The following is a 23,133-nucleotide window of genomic DNA, read 5'->3' as shown; positions in this document are numbered from 1 at the left end:
CGCTGCTAACGAGCACAGGTGGTAAAAGCAGCCCTTGCAACAGCTTGGATTTAGCGTCATTTGACTCCAGACTCGTGGAGATGTCAGTTAGAGGAACCTGTGGTGTTTTCTTGGAGACAAAGGTTTTGTCCACATGTAGGATTACTTACCAGACTGCTCTCTGTGTCTCACACTGGTCTAAACATGCATTATTAAATCTGGTTTTATTTAGTCACAGACGTCTTTTTAACTGAGGTAACATTTTTGTTTTCATGTTAGGATCTTATTGTCCCACATAAACAGTGTTAAATGATTATTAAGAACATATTCACCGTGCATTTAACTACAGCCCAAAACATACACAGCACCGACTCAGCAGAGGACACAGGGACTATTAGAAATGGGCATTTACAAACTTTACAGAATATTTTACAGGTTCAGCAATAAAAATTGGATTTGAACTTCATTTTGGGGAAAGTAGGTCCTGGTTCAGATCAGAGTTTTTGTCCTAATTCATCATTTTTAGCAATATTTCTCAACAAAATCTGAGTTTTATGGTTACAATCATTATATAGGTCACATTTATTAACCTCTGTCTCTCTTCCACAGCCTTTTATTCTGTCTTCCTTCTCTGAGCCTGCTTCTGTCGGAGTTTCTTCCTGTTAACGGGAGTTTTTCCTTCCTATTGTCAACAAAGTGCTTGCTCACGTATGACTGTTGGGTTTTTCTCTGTGTTTATTATTGTGGGGTCAACCTTACAATACAAAGCGCCTTGAGGCGACTGTTGTTGTGATTTGATGCTGTATAAATAATATTGAATTGAATTTACTTAAACACTATTCTTTTAATTGTAATAAAAGGCCCATTTCCATAAAGTTTTCATTTGAATTGTTTGTTTGTGCCTTTAAGCACCACTGTGTCTACACACCAGCTTTTCAGCTGAAACAAAAAAGTCCTCTGTGGGTTCCTGCCAACAAAAGAGGCACTACAATATTAGATTCAAGATTAATTAAACACATTAACATGTTTTTGCCTCCTTAAAGGCAGGAAGGGGGCAGGCCTGTCTGAAATTCAGTTAAATATGCCCACGCCATGTTGTGTCAAGCTGCCATTTTATCACACTTTGCCACATTTAGACAGGAGAGCACTGTGATAGTGATAGACTATTCAACTTGAAGAGCTTATCTCTCAGCCTGGCTCATCAGCAGCACTAATATAACCTCAGCAGCCACCTCTGCTGCCATTAAAAAAGTCATTAATACTGTAACGCTCTCTAATTTCACTGCTGATTGTCGGCTCGCCTGCTGCTAAGTGGGAAAAGTCAAACGGCGCAGGGTGAAAAATGTCTTTCATGCGTCCTGAATAAACATGAATATTCAGCATGATTTCCTTCCATGTTTGTCTGCAGTACTTGACTGAGTTCTCATGGCAGAGAGAAAAACTACGTTGGAGATTGTCTGTAACTCCTACAGTTGTGCGCCAGATATGATCAGTTATAGTGAGCAGGTCAAATGACTATGCAGTGACTCACCACTGGTGAGTGGTTGGCCAATGAACCATTTCCCCTTCCCCGACTAGAGATCAACATCCACAAGGGGGCAGAATGCAGTTTAATTACAGCTAAATGTCCCACTGCCCAATCACGCCCTCAAGAGCTGCAGGCAAGGACTGAAAGATGGAGCTGCAGGTTGCACGGCTGCATCCATCACCCTGGTTTGATTTGTCTTCACACAGGGAGCGCTAATTCTGACAGAAAGTGATGAAAAAATGTTCCAGACCAGCGTGTAGGAGTTGGACGGATGTAACCTGGGAAGGCAGAAGTTTAACTTTCAGCAAACCATCAACCTTCATCCAGAGCTTTTACAAACAAAAGAGAGAAATCAGTGGATCCCAACTTTCTTTTTATTGCTTCAGAGCACAAAACTTTAATTAAAGTGAAAGACAGTCCATTCAACAAGTTTTCTTTGTGTAAGGATGTAACTCTTACAAAGATTTTAATTTCCTCCTAATTTGGGTTATTTACACAAATATAGTGAAGATACCAGCGAGGAAAATATCCTCTTTTTTATCACCCACTGTGAGCAACGATACCTTTTAATACCTTCTGGGACAGGATCCAGTGAGGGTGTTGCAGGGTTTAAGCTGCCTTAGTAGTTTCTCTCTAGGCAGCAGCAAAGTGGCTCAAAGTATTTTCCTGCAGAAGCAAAGAGCCCCCAGATAGGGGCTTACACACATCATCATCTATAAGCTGGTTATTCAGGATGATTTTGGTGAGCTATCTCTGGAGGACACTACAAATTCATTTTAGTTTGATGCAGGGAAAGTGACAGCGAGGCTTTTAGAGACAGGTTACTGGGGCTTATCAGGTGCTTCTGATTTAAGTTAAAGCGAGGACTTGTATAGTTGTCATGTTATATTCAGCAGCAGCCAGGGACAGCCCTGTTCCCGCATGTTTTTTTAATGCATTTGCTCAACATTTCTCTGAACAGTTTGTAGTGTTGTATCAGAGTTTTGTCAGTTAGCCAAACTCTATAGCTGGCTGTGCATCATCTTTACGTGGCCGTGTTTATCTTGCAAAGTCTTCATTCACCAAAAAGCGTGCTGGAAGCTGATGTCGATCACAGGGCTAAAAAATAGGTTCACCAAACTGTTATTCTAAGGGCCATATCGATGACTTTTACTATATCTCATCGCATTTTTTCCAATATTTGTATTTCAATCTGGATCAAAGGGGTCTGCTGGTAGAGCAACACTGCAACAACCTCAGCCAGAAAAAGGCTTTTAAAGAAAACTGAAAATTTCAACTGATCAGAGTTTATGACCTTCAGCAAAAAGAAAAACTATGAAAACTTAAAAGCTAAAGTCTGAGATTAAGTCCCTGTTAAATTTTTAAGTTTGCTCAATTAAAAAAAAATGAACAAGCTCCAATTTTGTTAAGAGACAAAATATCAACCAAAGATCCAGAAAAAACGCATCGCATTAAAGTAATAAATTGATTTACATGTCACTGAGTGAAATAAGGATTTAAACCCCTACAAACCAGCCAGAATTCTAGTTGTGTGCCCATGTGGTGCACAGATTATAGTCAATCAATCTATTATAGATAAACCTCTTAATAGGCAAGACCATAGAGCTGTCAGAGGACATCAAGGACACGTTTATAGACCTTCCACGAGAATGCAAGTACAGGACTTTGCCAGTGAACGTGTTAATGATTCAGGGAAGGCGTGGGAGAAAGTGATGTGGCCCGATGAAACCAAACTCGAGCACTTTGACATTAACTCAGCCTGCTGTGTTAGAAGGTAAAGAAGTGCTGAGTATGATCCAAAGAACATGATCCATGCATGGAGGTGGAAAAATTAGGCTTTGGGGTCGACTTCACCGCACTGACGTGCCAATAGATGGGTCCATAGTGTAAAATCTCAGACAAGAGCCTCCTTCCTTCAGCCAGAACACTGAGGATGGTTTGTGGATGGTTTTCCAGCATGATGACGACACAAAACACATAGTGAAGACAACAAAGGAGGGGCTAAAGAAGAAGCCCATTAAGATCATGGCCTTCTCAGTCTCCAGACATTAGTCCTATAGGAAATCCTTGAAGGTGGCTGAATCTTTGAGTTGCCAAGTGACAGCCAAGAAAAGTGTTGAGTTTCTTTAAAGACTAATGGGCCAGAATCTCTCCTGATATGTGTGCAAACCTGGTGACCAACTACACCGTTTGCCAACAAGGGTTTCTCCAACAAGTACTAATTAATTTTTTGTTTGGGAATCAAATGCTTATTTCACTCAATGACAGCAACTCAGTTTATGACCTTTTGTTTGTAACATGTTTTTTCATGATTTTTAGTTGATATTCTGTCTCTCAATTAAAATGAAACTACAATAAAAACGAGAAACTGCTCGTTTCTTTGTAGTTGAGCAAACTGATCAGATAATCGTTTCCCCCACTGTGTTACTGTGGGGGAAACTGGTGGTGGTCAGAGGGCCTGGTGGCGCCAGTGTCCGGCAGCCTCGCCTCTGTCAGTGCGCCCCAGGGTGGCTGTGGCTACAATGTAGCTGCCATCACCAGTGTGTGAATGTGTGTGTGAATGTGTGTGTGGATGGGTGGATGACTGAATGTAGTGTAAAGCACTTTGGGGTCCTTAGGGACTAGAAAAGCGCTATACAAATGCAGGATATTTACCATTTACCATGTATTAGAGCATGTTGGTGACAGTTTCCATAGAGCACTTAGGCAACAGTGGATCTAGCTTTACTTCACTGCAGGCTGGTTTACCATGGCACCCATATGCAGTCGTGCTAGTTGCAATAATACATTTAAATTAGTGGGTAACTTATAGCTGATTTAAAATATTAATTCTATGATTCTTTACTTTAATTTCAGACACTCTCCTTGTAGGTATATTTACACTTCTATATTTTATCAAAAGAGTAAAGAAGTCTTTTTAGGTCACTCTGATAAAGATATAAATAAACGGATCAAATAACTCTTTCCGTTTGAAACTGACACAGATTTCGACGGTGGTACAAATTTGGACGGCTGCTTGAATGATTCATTGTTTGGACTGGATGTGCTATAAGACAGAAAAGCAGAGCAACTCACACATAATCGAAGAGGCAGGCTTCTTGTCACTGTTGCTTAGCAACCGTGGGAGCTACAGAGCCAAATCCCTATGGTGGCGAGCTGATGTTGAATTAGGAGTGGGGGGAGAGAAAGGAAATCTTTGGGAGAGATGTGTCTCTCTAGTAAGAGAAGGAGGAGGAGGAGGTGGTGAAGATGTTCAGGTATTTTGGATGTAGTTCATCTTGACCTCATGCAAAACATTGTGTGTTTTGTTTTGCCTTTTTTCCTGCTGAGAAGAGGACTTACAGTGCCACTGAAGGTGACCCCCCCCCCACCCCCCCAAACACAGTCTGCATACTTTTTGTGGAAGATGTGCAGCCGAACATGTAGAAGTATAATCTCATTTCCCTCTAATCCCCACCACAGTAAAATGATTTTCATTTATACAGGAATATGGATAAAAATAGGAGGAGAGTCTCCTGAATCATCCCCATCAAAGAGTTTTAGATCAGATGAAAATGTGCACTGAATCTCTCAGCTGGAACAAAAAGAACTGAAAATACTGTTGGTGAGAAATAGACATCAGACAGCTGTAGTGTATCTGCAGTTCTCTCAAGCAACTGCAGTGGTGCTGGTGCTGTACGAATGCCGTCTCCAGTGTGATTAGCATTCCAACTGCAGAGGGAAGAGGACCCACTTTGATTTACTGTATGCACAGCAGACAGGCACCACAGCCTCGTTCTTTTGCATGTATATTGTCCTTTAAGTCCTGTTTCAGGTTACCGATCGTCCAAGTTAGAGCAGATTCATGACAGGTAGTGACACTCTGATGAGAGCTAGAGTAAGTCACCCTGGATTAGATCTTCTGCTGAGCTCATCTCTAGACAATAATCACATAATAACACGGTGACTTATACTACGGTCTGTTTACAACTGTTTGATCCTGTTATATTTGACAGTGTTTTCACCAATCTGTCACTTCAAAACTCTTTCATTTGTTGCTTTTTTTGCACGAGTTTATTTTTACATCTTCCAAGAACTGCTTATTGTGGAGATGACTGATAATTTATTTCATTAGTTTGGGTACTTGTAAAGAAAAATGGACTTTTCTATTGATCAGAGACATTAGTTTTGACACAACGCCCGTGTGCCAGAGTGGCCAATCCATACAGACATTTTTGTCAGTTTCTTTTTCTCTGCAAAAGATTATGCTGAAGATAAAGCCTCATGACTTGTTAAAGTCTCTGTATAGATGAACCATGTGTATTTTTGCTGTGCGTACATATTGTATGCTGGTGAATAATGGTAACTGTTGCAGTATCAGAGTGACTTGCAGATTGATTGCAGTTCTTTATCAGTGCATTTTTTCCTGCGTTTAACGGAAAGTGCAGTGCAGTAATTCAAACACGTCCTTTACTTCATACATGTGTGGTACAATATATTAACATCTTATTTCTGTCACTATAAGACAGTTTTTATTGCTTTAGCGATTCAAAAGTGAACACTTCCTGGATATCAGTGTTTCATCATTATTTGAATAGGATTAGGGTCACTTTTGCAAAAGCAAAATCCACAAAATCATCACACACACATTGAATAAAATGGCCATAAATGTAATTAATGACACTGTAAAGCTTATGTGTCACTTGAGTGCCTCTAATTGAGAAAAACAAAGCAAGAGTAAAAGGAGAAAACCAACTTTTATGAGCACATGATTTTTGTTAAATATTAACCACTGATAAAATCTAACAATGTGTAATCTTGTAAAATGATACTTAACAGCATGGGGGTAAGCTTTAACCCCAGCAGTGCTTTTGTAACCAACTCTGTTTCTCATAATGTCAGTATTCAGTGTTCATCTTTATTTGCCACGATTTATACTTATTAAATAATAACCACTGTGCTCTGAATTACGCTTATCTGAGAAGTGACACATTAACAACAGCAATAAAAAACAAGAAGTAATTAGGAAAAAATATGTGCTTTTTGTAATATCAATCCCATTTAGATTGAAATGGGATCAAACATAGGTGAGTTGTACCGACAGATGTACAGATATAGTGGCGTGTATTGCAATAAATAAATAAATAAATAGATAATAGAGATGAACGGGGACTTTCCATGAATGGAAATGAATTTTGTTTTCTAAAACAAAATCTCCTACTGTAGTTTTATGCATACCGGTCCATTAAATAGTGATTTCTATTTGCTGATGGTGTCAAACCACGTTTGATACACGACAACATGATTCTGTTCTAATAAGCCAACTCCCAACATGTGTATGTCTACCGCAAAGGGGGGATGTGCTTACGCCAACCAGCAGTTTCAAGGCCATTTTAAAAAATAGTCTAGCATTTTAATGATTATGGGCGACGGGGATTGAAGTACAGCACTTTAGCCTCTCGATATTATCAGATAAATATTATTTCTATTACTTCTTTTAATTCTAGCCAAGGCGTAATTACGGTTATGTTAATGTGTTAACCCCTCCTATTTCTGCAAGTGGTACAGTCCATAATGTGAAGCGGCAACGTCCCCCTCACTTCAGTTCATGGTTAGTCCGTGTCCACTCTTACTATACCAGGGGGCGTCTGACGGCTTCAGTCCGCCGTGCGAACCGAGATGCTGGGGGATGCATGAAGCGGTGGGCTCCTGAGCGTGGTTCTGTCACCAACCGGGAAATGAAAGTTGGCAATTCCTTATGTAAATCTCTCATCAGCAGTGAACGCGCATCAGCTCGATCCGCATGAGAGAGATTTTGATTTTTTAGCCGTAATTTTGAAATTCTTTGACGGTTGAGGAGCAGCAGCCAGAACACACAGGGGGCAGAACCAACACCGCGGCCACTTGACAGGTGCCGTTGCCCGGCTCTGCGTGGAGAGATGCCGCCCGTCCAGAGAACGATGTCTGATCTTCGTACTCGGGCGGAGGGTACGTAGGAATGTTTTTATCTGTTTTATATTTTCGAGACCAGGCGAAGAAAAAATATCTTCTACATTATTACCTTCTTCCTCGCTAGAAGGCCGGCCGACAGCTCTGTGGAAGTGCAGTAACTCGCTAGCTAAAGCCGTGATTAACGGTCCCCCCGAATAGGCGTAAATAAGACCCGAGGGAAGAGAGGGTCGGGCGGTTTGGAAGTTTTCTATGAGACGTTCAAGGGAAAGAACTCTTTCAAGTTAAATATTAAAAAAATAAGTTAGCCTAAAGTGAAAGTGATAGACGAGAAGGGCTTTCGAGACAAAGGCGTTGTCAAAGTGAAGCCGCTGAAGATTGCACCTGACCCCGGGACAAGCCATATCCTACCTCCTAGGAATCACCCATCATCTCAGAAAACAGATTAAGTTGTAGCGTACTCAAAGTATCCACAAGTGTCCAGCAAATGGCATCTACAACTGTGTGGGTCTAATAATACAGCCATTGTGGTTCAGCTGGGCCCCCACTCCTTCCCTGCACCAAGAACTTTCCACTGCATCTCTATTGTGTTTGGCAGGGAATGGAGATGCAGATACACAGGCATTACCTAAGTGATTTGAATGCTCGTAAAAGGATGTGTTTACTTTAGGACAGGAAATCCCACTTAGTGGCATTTTAGGCTTAAAGTTGTGTTTGTCTTTCCAGCAGAGTCCAAACACAGAAGTCTACCTACCTGCTGCAGGTGTGCAGACGTGTGCACCTGCAGCCAGTCTTTAAACCCCTGCAGTCATTCATGTGAGGCTGACATTGACCTCTGACTACTCAGGGCTTTGACTGAATTTATCTGCAGGCATCATAACAAAAACCCATTTTGTTATGATGCCTGCTGAAGTTTCTGTTTCTCTTCACAGTAAATGTAGCAGCGCTGCTGCCACTTATTTTGAAAGGCTTGGGCTTGATTTATAGCTGCAGAGGTCTGGGTAATATCTCAGTCTGAGTTATTGCTGTTGATTATATAATTTTGGCCCCTAAGGCAGGCGGGCTGGTCTTATAAAGTGAATTAAAATGAACCTTTTCTAATTTGTTTTTGTGTGCATCTGGATGAAGTTGTTGCGTAATGTCTAGCCCACCTTATTATACATATTATCTGCTTTGTAATTTACCACCAGTGTTTTGGTGTAAGTTTAATGTGTTTTTCACTACTTTTTTTTCAAAAATTGACCTTGTTTAACAGCACATCAAACATGCATTTGGGGGGCCAGAACTAGACCATCAAAGGATCTACCTGGCTTTGCATAGTGTGGAAGTCTTTAATACTACAGTTTCTTGATGAAGTGCATTGTTAATCCTTTTGAGTAACATGTAGAGTTCGTGAAGGTTTTGTGCCTCTCTGCTGTGAAGGTACATGTGCTGATATTAGACTTAATGAATGTGGAAAACCGAAATACAGTTTTAAACTTCATTTATATTTCTTAAGACATCTCAGGCTGTTTTCTAAATGGATTACCCATGGAATTAGAATAATGCCTTTTGTTCTATGAGAAGTTTTTAAAGGGTTTGGGAAAGATTGGGAAAGATTGGGAAAGAAAGCATCTTTTCCTAATAGTTTTCTGAAGATTTAATTATTGAGAGTCTCTCCACTACCCAGATACGAAGCTGCACTGGAAGTAATCGGTCCACTCACTGTATGCCAGTCCATACTCCCAACAGATGGTCTTGAATCGTAGAGGTTATTTGCTTGTTCAGAGATTTGTCACGACTGTGTTTGGGTTCAAGAGTCTCCTTCGTTGGATGAGGCTCTTGCCTGTTTTGCTTGATTTTTATCTTTTATTTTCTATTTTATTTTATTTTTTAGCCCCTTGAACAATGTTTGGTTGTCAGTTTCAACCTCTACACCTTTTTATTAGCATCGTTCAAGTGTAGCATGTCTTCAGGCTACATTTATAAAAACTCACTCCAGCCTCAGACTCTTAATGTTGGAACACTTCAGAAAAGAATCGCTTTCAGCTTGCATTAAGCTTATGATCAGCACTGTGCAGCAACGTACTAATGACTAACCTCTTGCTACTGATAGGTTCATCTCAGATGTTCTCTTGGCTGAAGCTTTGTTCGTTTTCAACAGCTTCCTTCCTTCCTTCCTTCCTTCCTTCCAACATCATTAGATTTGTCTCTGCATGCACTTCTATTGAGAACAATTTCACCCTCATATTACACATTCCTTGTACTAAAGTGTATTACTCAGTAGTTAGACATAAGGTAGTGCATTATTGTCTGCCAGCCAGCCCTTTGGATGTCTTTGTTTACATCCAAAGGTACAGCGGTGTTGTAAATTCCAGTATTTTAGAAATACTTAAGTGAGAACATTTTTCATATCATTTTTAGTTTTTAACTGTCAATCCAACACAGTGTAAACTTGAAACTTTGCTAAACCGCCAAAATCCTCTTTTTCATGGATGCCTGGACACTTTATTGTAACACCTATGAGAACACACACACTAATCATTTTAATGGAGATGAAAGGCTTTGGATACAAGGCCTCAGTGTTTGTTTGCTGTTCGGAACTGCAGGAACGTTTAGGCCTGGAAATGGCTAATGATGTCAGCCTTAACAAGCAGATAGCTTTGGGGCAGACAGTTATGATTAAGTAAATATAAATTCACGACTGCTTACAAAGCAAAAGACGACTGCCGATAAAAAATCGAACTAAAAACGATGTGACTTTGAGTCCTTCACAAAATGCTGCACTGAAACTAATGGTAACTAAACTGAAACTGAACATTTTCAAAAAATAGTGGGTTTGCAGATATGAGCAAATCCACCCTGGAAACAAACTGAAAAGAAAATTAAAAAACAAAATATAAAATAAAAAGTAAAACTGCTCTCAGACTGGAATTTGAATATCCTCTTGCTGAAAGGTGATTTATTGGCGGTAGTTTTGTCTGTTGGTCCTAAAATGCCACTCGAGGGCTGGTAACTGTAACGCAATTTGTCATCCTGCGCAGCACAACAGAAATGATGGATTTCTGCTGACGAGCTTGTGCATTATAGTGGTAGAAATCTAAATAATTAAATACGACGAGACTGTATGAAACTGTTGACCAATGCGGAGCCTGCTGCAGTCAGAGGAACAAACAGATGAATTATGCAGCAGCTATTGCTGTCACCATTACACCAGCTTTTTAGGTTACAAAGAGCAAACAATTAAGCTTTTCACTTCACTTGGCTTTGTGTGCACTCTTCTCCGCCTGCTTTGGGGGACATTTCTTTTCAAGCATCCGTCTCAGTGTTGGACTGGATCACCTTCCGTGCTTCCAGGTTGATGGCCTGTGCTGCTGCTGCTCTTGGATCAAGTATTTTCCAGCCTCATGGCTCCATATCCACTTCCACTGTTTTGCTCAGTCATGCGTCTGCTCAGCAGCGTTTCTTTCAGTTGTTTTTATGAGAGCCTAAGCACACTCCCCACCCTTCAGTTTTATATTTTAATCACCACTGTGCATCAGGCAGGCTTCCATCTAGAAAGGGCAGCCCTCTGCCAGGCTTACCACCTAATCCATCAGCAGCCTGTCCGTCAGCCCCCTCTGTGCTGCACACTCACCAGTCCTGGCCACCACGTGCAGCCCCACTCCTTGTCACTCTTCTCCGCTGTGCTGTGGAAACAGCCGAGATCCCTGCCAGCCTGTTCCTCGTGTGTTGCCAAAACAACCTTATCTAAGACAGTTGGGATGCAGGTGACATTAGTGCTTATCAGCACGTTTAATGTATGATCCTACAGAGACAGACAGCCACTGGCAAGGCAGCCAGGGAGTACTTAATTATATATAGAAAAGCCAGCACTTTCTATAAGCCCAGATAAGTGACATTAATATTTGTGAGGATTTACTTTCAAGTTCTTTCCTAATTTGTTTAGTGTTAATAATTATAACCATGTCAATAATAAGTCTGTGTCTATGGAAGAGACAGCTGAAAACATTCATCAAAATGTAATTTTATTATTTATGAGTTTTGTCTTAAAATCTCAGAAAATCCAGCATCATTTAGTTCCCATGAGGAGCAGCACAACATTTGTTGGAGCTTTTATTTTGAAAGTCGAACAAAGCTTCCTGTAAAGCTCGATGATCATCAAAACGTTGATATTTGTATAATAAAGCATCAATTCTAAGGCTATTAAGGTGTTGCTCTTATGAAGAATAACAGCTGTGCTGAAAGAGGACGCACTGACCCCGACACACAACCACAGGTTCAACCATTATCAGGTTTACTGAATATTTATGTTTCAGCAGAAACTATGTTGTTAGCACAAACCCCTCTGAAACCCTACAATGTAACCTGACATTTACCGCTGTAGAAATGTAACTACATGTCATGTTGATGCATGACCAATGGCCAATCACCTGTAACCATAGTGATTGGCCATTTTCAGTACTATCAATTCCTCCTGTGCATTTCCTGCTACTTTCTCAATATTTTTATATTTGTCGGAAAGACAAGAACAACGATAGTCTCAATCTAAGGAATAATAATCAATATAAGGAGCCTGGCATCCTTAGAGGTCAGCAACATCCTGTAGGACATTGCCGAAACTGTCTGAATGGATGTGAGGGAATGTACGAAAGAGTGGAAAAACTTGAAAGACTCTGGGGGGGAAAAGACCACAACAAAGAATGGAGACCCAGAAGTGAGTTTCTATCGGCTGGCACTGTGTATAAAATGCTGGGACATGACCACAAGGTAACACATAATGCACCACGCACAAGCATAAATGCCGGTAGTGACATCGGCCACTTGGTAGGCTCTACAAAGATTGACAGCAGAAGTCTAAATCAGGCCTTAACCAAGATTCATGGTCCAGCAGAAGAAGCACGATGGAGGCAGTGCACAAAGTAAGTTGTACAGCTGGTCTGTGGGCCACTCTTGCTTGTGCTGTTGGTCTCTCAACCAGCTGTGCAGAGGTGCGAAGTTTTAACATACAAAGAGGTGAAGTGAAGAAACAATAAGAAGTGTCCACTGCAGCCACTGGCTGTGCATTTCATGGTGTATTTTTTTGATCTTTATCCAATCCAATCCAATTTTCTTTATAAAGCACTTTAAAATACCCAGCACAGGAACAAAGTGCTGTACAGAAAATAAGTTAAAACAATAGAATAACAGAAAACAGCAAAAAAAATAAATAAAACACATAAAACATAAAATTAAAACAGCCCTATATTAAAACAAAAACAAGATAAAACAGCATCGAATCAACTAAAAACAACTAAAATAAAAAAAAATAAAAATAAAAAACCAACATCTCACATGGTGTCAAAGGTCAGGGTAAAGAGGTGGGTTTTCAAGAGTGACTTAAAAACAGATAAAGAAGTGGCCTGTCTGATCTCTAAAGGAAGCTCGTTCCACAGTTTTGGAGCTGCTACAGCAAAAGCACGATCTCCTCTAAGTTTACGCCCAGTCCTGGGTATCTTCAGGAGCAGCTGATCAGCTGACCTGAGAGAGCGGGTGGGTGTATGAGGCTGTAGCAGCTCAGAGAGATAAGATGGAGCGAGGCCATGGAGAGCTTTAAAAGCAAATAAAAGAATTTTAAAATGAATCCTAAAAGAAATGGGCAGCCAGTGAACTTTAAAGGGTTTTTTGGCAGTTCTGTTGCCTCTTTTCTATTTGAGCCATTTGTCAGCCAGTTATCATTCTGAAATGTTTACATCATCCACTTCCAGCAACATGCACTCAGCAATTTTTTCATTAAATTCGCCGTGAGTGGCAGGAGCTTCCCAAGTAAAAAGGCTCATTTGAAATGTTAGTAGGTGAAAAATCACACGAATCACAGACACAGAACAAAAGGTGGTTGTTGTTGTTGTTTTTTAAGCAAAACAAACATAAACCTTTTTTAATGTGTTCCAGGCTCAGAATTTAGAGTGATGTGATCACTGATGGTCACATTTCCAGAAAAAAATCAAAGTGCAAAAACTGTAAAACATATGAAAACGTGGATGAGCTGATATAAGCTTTTTGCCAAAGCTGTGAGTCAAGTAACTCATCAAAATTTTGTGGGGAGAAGGAGAATAATAGTTCTTCAACTCTCATTACCCATCTACTAGTTAAGAGTGAGACATTATAGCTTCTTCTATAATCAAGCTATCCCTACCTCACTGGCATTATCCACATTTTTTTTCAAGCATATGTGGAGCAGGCTGTTGCCCAGTAGCATTTTAATAAGACCAGCTAAACCTCGGTCTGTCTGAATAGTTGTAATAGCACGGGCAGGGACACTGCAGGGATTGAAAGCTGCCAGTGTGCCTGGTGAATCACTGGCTGATAATAATGTGGCACAACATGCCACTAAATCCCCTTCCTGGGTTTGCTGGTGTGTCATATCAAGTTCCCTCTGGCTTCTCTACCCTATGTGACGGCACGGGACACATCCTGTTCTCCATTTTCCACTTCACGTCCTGCCTCCATCACTAACCTGCAGCCAGTCTAATATGTGTTTCTTCAGATACTCAATTTCCCTCACCTCAATGATTCCTCTCTGTCTGCAAGGCAAAGTGGATGTGGCAGGTCACCGTGAGGAGGAACGTGCAAATGCATGTTCCCACTAAGAGATAGATTCAGAGACTAAGAACTTAGAGTTGGGTCATCATGCAGAGACGCAGACTGTTGTACTGTTTGCTATATTTGTTGTTATGTTGATGTCAGGCAAGGGAAACTCATGATCATGATTTTAGTGTGAAGGCTATCAAAGCCGTGGATCTATGCAGTAAACTAGTGTTTTCTACTTGGCATAGGAACATTTGTTATGTGAATGTGACTTTATTCAGGTAGGAAAATGAAATAAACTTAGTTGTGCATTTCAAAAGCAAAAATCAATGCAGTACTGACCAAACTCAATATTTACTTTAATGTTTTGTGCTTATATTACCCTTGGACTCAGTCAGAGTACCTTGGTATGACAGACCAAAATAATGTTTATTTATCTTCTCATCTTCTTCTAAAATTAAAGCCTCTGTTCACCAAGCTACTTACTTCACCTGCCCCCTCTCTTTAAACAGCAGGTTGGTGGAGCTTCTGTGCTCACAGGTAGAGCTGTGTACTTTAGATGACAGGGATTACTTCCACATACACTGACCTCATAATTTGAAAATGGTCATTTTTGATGTGAACGTCCACCACAGTAATAGTTAGGGGTGGGGGAAAAAATGGATACTATGTAGCATGGTGATATTTTGTTAGCTAATAATGTATGGATACAGGGACAGCAGAAATCGATATTTTGTTACAAAAAGGTTTTTGTGCTCTGACTTCAGAGCATGTTGATCCTTTTTCTGAGCAAGAATCCTGACATTCCTTCACTGTCCAAATGTGTTTAATAAACATGACAGTTTACTTATTTTAATTTAAGACATGTTTTATTTTAATTAAGTTTAAAACTTTTTTATTTAATGTAAAATTCTATTTTGTTTTAATTTCCTTTCAAATTCTTCAGTTGCTGAAGGGGCTGCATAGTTTTCATAAACTGCATAGTTCAGAATAGCTATAATTGTACCAGATGGTTGATTCAGTTAAGTTGGACTAGACTGTAATACAAACCGTTCAGTTTGTCAACAATAAAACTGAAATGAGAGAAAGACTGAGTGTGAGACTTTGATATTAGAGAAAATGAATATTGATAAAGTTTACCTTTATGTACAGAATCTGAATATCGCTAAATATTTTAAAAAATTGCAATAATATCGTATCGTGCGTTAAGTATTGTGATAATATCGTATCGAGAGTTGTATGGTGATTCCCACCTCTAGTAATAGTATTTGTATGACTAAAAATAATAAAAAAGCACAATAGCTTCAATTATAAGACCAACTTGGATTCAGTGTAAAAGCCACTAAATCCTTGATTTTATGGTCCCTAATCTCACCATCTGCTGAAATCGATTAGATCATTTGATGGTTAGCTGACATCCTGATTGAGTCTTATTTACAACCCACTGAAAGCCTGCATTGTAAATTTATGCTTGTAGAGATCCTCCATTCGTCTCGATTTTTCCATCAGCTATAGATGGGCAGCAGATCCTGAAACATGAAAGAATCTCAGATATAAACTGTGTCTGTTTTTCTGTCATCGTACGTTTTTGCTGCTGAGCAGAATCTTGTGCCCCCGGTGTGTGAAAGTGTGATGCACACTCAGCTGAAACAGCAGGGAAATTGCAGCTAGCATGCGTGTGCCAGGAGACAGCCAGTGTGACAGTGTGACAGTGGGATGACGAGGTCAGATGAAGAGGTGTCAGCGGGCACTCCACAGGAAAGCAACACCCTCAGTGGCTGGGAAGATGAAATTCTCGCTGCCCCACTCAACCATCCCCCACACCCTCCTCCCACCCCCGAGAGCGCGTTCATCATACGACAACGATCCCGTCTCAGCCAGGTCTACGTTCAGCCAGGTCACAGCAATGCATTTGCAGATTTATGGTTAGTTTTAAAAGTATATGTAAAAATGTTTTATAATGCATGTGGTGGATCATCAAGGTTATCCTTAAAATGAGCCCAAAAGACAATCACTGCTCATATTATTGGACTGTGGTGTGAATAATGCATGAAGTCATCACTTCATGAGTTTAATAAAAGCAGCACTGTTCTTAATACTGAGACGTGAGTAAATAAGAGACAATAACTTGCATCTACCTACATTATTATTTCCTCAGTCAGACGGAGAACAGTTGATATGTTTTGGACTTTGTGCACTAGCTGACGGAGGTGCCGGTTCAGGCCCATCTCACTGGCACGTCAAACATGTCGCATCAGGTCAAATGGCAGCGCTGAAACACGGGCACGGATTAATTGTCATTACTCAGCCATTTGTAGATTAAAGCTATTTTTAGAGAACATGTGGCAGAAACTGTGTGGAGAAAACTCAGTGTGTTGTTGTTGTTGCCTGTTTTAAAATCTGAGCCATGAACTAAATATCTCATTATTTTGTAGGAGTTTCATTAAGATTTAAGATTGATTTTACATTTGTTCAGCTTTCATGTTTGTGCCACTAAAAGCACGTTCAGTCTTTGGATAATGCTGCCTGCACTGAGAGTCGTAATAAGCAGCCATTCACGCTGTTTATCTTTAAGGAGCGTCCCATTAAACCTGACATACTGGTAACTAATCCATCTGGTTTTGCAACATTAACATGAGCCAAAACATGCCAGATCCCATTACAGCTCGTTGTTCCTGTTCTCGCAAAAAAACAAAAGGTTAAAGTACAGAAGAGCTACAGTTAAGAATATGTAAAGTGTTTTAGCCTTTACAATTGATCAGACTACAAAAGGAAATATTATTAGGTTTATGCTTTCACTGTTTACCTTTAAGTTTTGGCATCCCCCCCCCCCCCCCCCCCCAAAGGAACAGGCTGTCATGTTTTAACCATTTAATTGAGTTCAAGTTGAGTTACTCAAGCATACGTTTGTTTGTCAAATAGCCAGAAACACCACAAAAAGGCATCGACTCTTTTTGAATTTCCTAAATAAGTGGACCACTCATGCTTACACAGATGGCCACTTTGAGCTTGTTAGTATGTTAATGTTCACATTTTGCTTAATACAGCAAAGAGTGAGAGATGGCACACAAATCAGCAACAAGTGTGAAACCATTTTGGGGTACAGCCTAACCAAAGGCGAGTACAATAGGCATATCTACCTACCAGCAAACGATGGTTAGATTTTTATCATATTTAGTTGGAGACCCGACTGTAAATGCGTCCTTTATACCCCCATGGACACTGAAATTTAAGTCTTTCCAAAGTATAAGTCTAGACTCTCCAAATAACTGTCCTGTTGCTTGCAGAGATGACAAAAAGGAAAAACTTGTGTGTGTTAACATTTTACAGTTATTCATTGTGATATTGGTTTATTGTCCTGAATATAACTTTGGTTATTTGCTAGCGGTTGTTCAGTGAAGGTCTAAATCAGGGGCGGGGAATCCAGGCCTCGAGGGCCGGCGTCCTGCAGGTTTTAGACGTGTCCTTGAAGAATAACTGAGTGACTGACATTCAAAGACTATTTCCTGTGTCCATTCCTTTACATTTCATGGCATATGTCTCTCTCTTTTATCATTCATAAACACAATGAAAGGTTTCTCTCTGCAGATCCTCACTAAGCCGAGCAGGGCCAGCCCTCTGATGTCAGTGCAAGCCCCAGCTGCCTGTGTTGTCCCTGCACTATCCGCCCTACTGTAGCCCTCCTGAGCCTATGAGGAGCCAGACGGAGCCAAACAGGGAGGGGGGATTAAATCTGCAGCTGCCCTGTTGTTGTTGTTGTGAGTGCTGGTTACAGCATTGTGATCTGATAAGCGACTTATGGACGTTGCCGTTGCTTAGATTGAGGCGGTATCTATATTCCCCTCCAGCTCTTCTCCTCATTCACAAATGGCAGGTGATCGGAGGGAGGGGGGCTTTCATCTCCGGGGCCTTCGTTCCATGAATAGACTGTAGCCGCTCTGTCTGCTGAAATATTTATGTGGCATAAATGAATCATGTTGAGATCTTTCTTTGGTGGCGATGAGCTGATCTAAATGGCGCATTAGGCTCACTGAGTTCTGAGACTGAGACATCCTGAAGTCCAGCGGTTTGGAACTAATTTGAGCCTAATAACAACGGTAAATAGCCTCAGGTTAAGGTGAACAACGTGCAGACGGAGGATGCTGAACTCCTGTTCTGCCTCCTCTAGCTGACTGATTTGGGTACTTGTTAACACGGTAGCTCTGCTCGTGTAAAGACAGAATAAAGTCAGTCATTTGTGTGTCCTGTGCTGCTTTTCTTAACAGAGTTTCTTGACTGGTTTAGCTGCTATTTGTCTGTATGGGATCAATATCCGCAGCCCCCAGCTGCCTGCCCCCACCTACCCCGGGTGTGATTGAATGCTTGTTGTGGCCAGCTCACGTGCCTTCTCGGCTACACTTTATTGACAAGCCTTCAAGCCTCTTGCGCTCATTATTCTTTTAGAACCTATTTCTGGACGAACAAAAAGCCTTTTTACGTTTTCATTTACCTCCACACTTGCTCTGCACTCTAGCTGATTGACTAATGGGCCTTTCTGAAGTCACAGATCCTCGTGAGTCATCACTGTGTAATTAAGTACATAATAGATGCTCGCCAAAGGAAGTTCCACGACGTAGCAAAACTGTGATATGATATCTTGATAATATCTTTGCTACAAGAGTCGTTTGACGTCAAACATTAATAAGATACTGTTGCTAAAAATACATTTACTCCACAATAACTATTTCCATTTGATCATCTACTTGAAAACATGGATTAGTGCTGTGCTATAATGTGCCTGACTGTCACAAGACGCAGTACCGGCTAATATACTCGACTATCAGGTCATTATGGTTCCTGTCACTGGGGCCATTATGTGCATTTTATCTTTTTTTTGTGTTGACAGTCCTGCCAGGAATAATTTCCCCCCCCAGCACTGCCTGACCTGAGCAATAGTCCCATCGGGAGGATTGTGAATCAGCAGGGGTTGGGCTTATCGTTACCCCATCGTTAACAATGAGCTCATATTCAAGTGTGAAAGTTTAGACGTATAGAAAATAATTAGTCTTTCCATGCTTTTAGCATCTTAAACATACAGAGGCGATTGAAGAGGGATTTTCCCTGCCTGTCGGTTTCTCCGTGTCTCTGTAACCTGCAGCGCTTAGCAATAGGAATACAGAAACAGACGGGGGAAGACCAGCGTGGCTTGGCCAAGCCTTTCTGGGCCCAGTTTTTTCCCACTGGGCACCCTCTCCAAAATACGTGCCCCCTTGTGACTATTGTTCCACCCGTCTGTCTGTTGGCTGACACGAGCAATAATCCCGGCATCTGGCCTGCATCCAAACTCATTACGACACTCGGTGGCATTGATCCTTCCTCTGGAGGCTTCCCCTCCAGAGCTGTGTGCAGATCTCCTCCCACTGAGCTTTATTTAGCTCTTTGTGACTTTCTTCGCCCTCTTTTCTTTCTGCGCCTCTTACATTATTTTATGTCCAGTGCTATGTGTAATATAGGGCTTCAAGTAATAGATGAAAGGTGCTGTTATAAACACAGAATGATGCCCACAGTGAATACCCACCAAGTCCACTATTTATGGTCTGTGTGTTAATGTCAGGGAGCTGAGCCGTGACACGCCTGCAGTTAATGACATTAGTGCTGAGAAAAAGCACGGTGTCCACCGGGGAATATTGAGAGCAGATCCCACTGAGACGTGCGGCTGTGGTTCAGTACATTATCTGCAGAGTGTGTGAACATAAGGGAAGAACTGGATATGGTGGGGGAGGGAGAGCATGCGGAGGCCTCTGTGGAGTAGCTGGGAAAAGTTATTTTAATGACCTCCTCAAATTCTCATCCCCAGCTCCTCTGGATTGTCCTGTTGGCCTTGTGTGCTACTTTTAAATGTGTCCATGGTTACAGCTCCAGTGCCACTGTAGTAACATTTTAACGTTTCCATTGCTAATTTGACCCTTGACCTTTAATTAAAATCCCCATTTCAAGTATAGTTTTTGCTCCTGATGTGATTAAAAGCTGCATATCTTCTGATTGGACCCAGTTTTCTCTCTATATAGAGCCAGCTCCTTGCAACATCACCTGGAGTCGCAGTGAAAACTGCAACAATGTCCTATGAGCAGCATCGACAGTGGGAAGGAAGAAGAGAGCAGAAGCAGACTCAGGGAGGGGCAGCCGTCTAATAAGGCTGTGCAGAGACACAACGACAACACAAATGATGAAACAGAGAAGTTGAAAGTTACTGACATTCAGTAGTGGCATATAAATGCATCAGGAGTGCTCGATAGGCTGAAGTATTTAGTTTACCTCCCCGTTTGTCGAGCCCACCCCACCACTTTCTCGCTCTTGAGCTACTTTTGCTCTTAAAGCCAATTAAAGTGTTCAGCATGTAGCCTTTAATTGGATCAGGTGTGCAAGAATAGTAGCCGTATCAAACCTCTTAAGGCTCGACAAGAACAAATCTTAACTCTGCTTAAGACTGTGAAACATTCGTGGAACAAACTGGCTGTGATGAGAAAACAATCCGGTAATAATCAAGAGACAAACTGAGAGTCCGAGTCTGACATTTACCCTGATGTTATTAGGAAGATGAGACAGATTCATCCGTATCTCCACAGGTGTTGAGAAAAGAAAGACTTTGTCTTGATTTGGGAAATAATTTCTAATGTTCATCTGACTCTGTAAGCAGACATTTCAGCTCATGATGCAAACCGTGGTTGCTTAAGTGTTTGACATATTAGTGATGTTTACTATAAAGTGTATATTGTGGATTAAAAGCTTGATTCATCTAACAGGCAGCAAATAACACACTGTCCTGGCTTTAGTCTAAATGATGTCGATGTTGACATCACACAGCTTTACTGCACCAAGGAAATACAGACTAGGTCTTAGCTTCCTGTACAGTTGCTTGTGTCACAGTGGCTCTCAGGAGAGAGGAAGAGGACTCGGTTAAACAGCAGCATCACCAGCTGCAACTGGTGCATTGCAGCACCTGGTCCACCCCAGCACACGGCTCCTGCTGCGAAGGCTCAACACAGAGACGCAGCATCAATCACAGCTGCTCAGCCAGCTCCTCGGCCTGTTACTCCACACAGGCCTTATGCTGCACTTACCAGCTCTACCACCCCTGTCCTGTTCACTGTTGCCAGTGTAGAAGGTAATTCCTTGATAACCCGAGCTGCTTAAAGACTTGGCTTCTTCACTAACTTTATTTTTTCTTGGTTGGATTTGTTCCCTGGTGTGTAGGCCATCTCTTTGGCATTGGTTATCATTGAAATGCCATTGAGCAGACTTCCTGATGAAACTGAGCAACATTAGTGTGGGATTAGTTCTACAAAAAGACAAATAAAGGATGTTGTAGCCATCCATCAAAGGCAAATATTTATATGATCAACAATGACTACAGAAAACTCTTTGATTAAAGCACGGTTCATTTTACTCACACTTTAGACTTGGAGCAGCTATATTTATGTGCATAGTTTTAGTCCCCAAAGGCCTGCTTTGAACCAGGAAAAACATAATCACAAGTTAGCTATGCTGTGATTTCTTCCTCTGGTCGTCTCTGACACTGAGAATTATTTTTATGACTTTACAGGTGGTGATATAAACCCATAAACCTACAGTGCTATCGTCTAGCTACACTCTGCAAGCAGTATTATCTTAACTACAGCATAGTAAACTTCCAGAAAGTCCTCACGTGCTGAAATTGCTAAATAATGTCAAAGTGCATAGAAATGGTTCCTTATGAAGACGAACATATAACAGAAAGAAATCGCTGTTTGCTGTTTGCTGTAGTTTTTGCCAGTAGCTCTCTTCTCATCCAGCCCAGCCTCAGAAGCAGCAGCCTTTGAGTCAGTGTCCTTTCCTTCACCTTTACTCAGTGTTGTTACTCATTGCTAAGTACCTGTCGTCCCAGTGTCACCAGGTGAGCTCTTGGCTGCAAATTCAGTTTTAGTTTTGGACCGAAGAGGCGAGGCCTACTTCCATGAAAGAGGGATGAACGCACATCCTCTTAAAGAGGAACCACCAAACCGTGAAGTCCGTACAGGATCAATGAATCAGCTGTTCAGGAATATTATGTGATGCTGTGGTGTTGCAGGTCTTTCAGTGACTTTTTACATCGCCCGTTTTCTGAAACGATGTTCTTTGTGTAACACAGAACCGTGAAAACATATTTCAACAGGTGCTCTAAGTCTTTGTTGAGCTGACCAGATAATTCTGGGAGGTCATTTTGGTAAAAGAGTACACAGTGTAACCTTTAATAAAACATGGCTTTAAAATATAACAAAATATAATACTGGTGTTTTTGCCAATGTTTTAGTATGCAGGAAAAACCTTTTTCTTCTTCTTGGTGCACAAAAAACGAACTACAAGGAAATTGTTAGTTTATTGCAACATTGTTTACACTGTTCATACAAAACGCTTAATAATAAACAGGAAGAGCATTTATTGACTTGAGTAGTTGGTGTCACTCTTAAACCTCCTGCTGCTGTGTCCACGGTTTGTTACCTCACTAATCCATTACACTACCCATGCAGATCTGTTGCCTTGTGTAACAAGGCTGTGATGGCGAACTCCCAGCCATGTAAACAACTACGGGGGGCATTTATTTTTAGCCCAGAGCACATGCTAAGGACAGAAAGTGTAAGGAGGCGATGCTAGCTCTCACTCCTCAATAATCTATGTAAAGCCAAGTGGATCATTCAAATAACAAGTAGCTGTAATCTAAGAATCATGGTTTGTGTAACATGAGTGAGAAAGTGCTAAGTGAAAGGTGAGAGCAGAAAGGAAAATTAAGAGTGGTGACAGCGTGAAGTGTGACTTTGGAGAAAGTGTTGGCATTCTTTGTTTTGACTTGACATTAAAAGAAAGACGTACTGCAGGCAGCGGCTTTGGGAGCAGTCAGGGCTCTGGTTACAGCACCTCCTGACACTGGCTTTTGTTGTTCGTGCTTCCTGCCAGCTTTCCTCACTCCTACGTTTGTGCCTGAGAATGGTCCTTCTTTCCATTTTAAACACCTTCTCTATAGTTGTGAAAGCTTTGCTCTCCCTTTGTGCCTCCCTCTAACACCAACACCACTGTATGTGAGGGAAGACTAGCCAGCATCCAGTGGAGCACATGCATGCAATCTGAGAATCCAGGAGTACTGTTGACTTTGAAGTTTT

The 23,133-nt window shown here is 41.2% G+C and overlaps 1 protein-coding gene across 8 annotated transcripts in view; it reads left to right on the top strand.

Annotated features, from left to right (window-relative positions):
- Positions 1–7,076: 7,076 nt before the first annotated feature.
- atp8a1 (ATPase phospholipid transporting 8A1) overlaps positions 7,077–23,133 on the top strand; it is a 111,761-nt gene continuing 95,704 nt past the window's right edge. For 6 of the 8 annotated variants that reach the window (XM_085130793.1, XM_085130788.1, XM_085130823.1 and 3 more), the window contains exon 1: positions 7,078–7,474. In XM_085130793.1, the coding sequence (XP_084986919.1) occupies positions 7,426–7,474 (49 nt within the window). In that variant the 5' untranslated portion in view covers positions 7,078–7,425. Of the gene's footprint in view, positions 7,475–23,133 lie in introns of all 8 variants that reach the window. The other 2 variants (XM_085130802.1, XM_085130787.1) reach the window with 1 other exon arrangement.

Source organism: Neolamprologus multifasciatus, chromosome 2 (assembly GCF_963576455.1).
Source record: "Neolamprologus multifasciatus chromosome 2, fNeoMul1.2, whole genome shotgun sequence".
Lineage (NCBI taxonomy): Eukaryota > Metazoa > Chordata > Actinopteri > Cichliformes > Cichlidae > Neolamprologus > Neolamprologus multifasciatus.
This window is presented reverse-complemented; position numbering and strand designations above follow the sequence as displayed.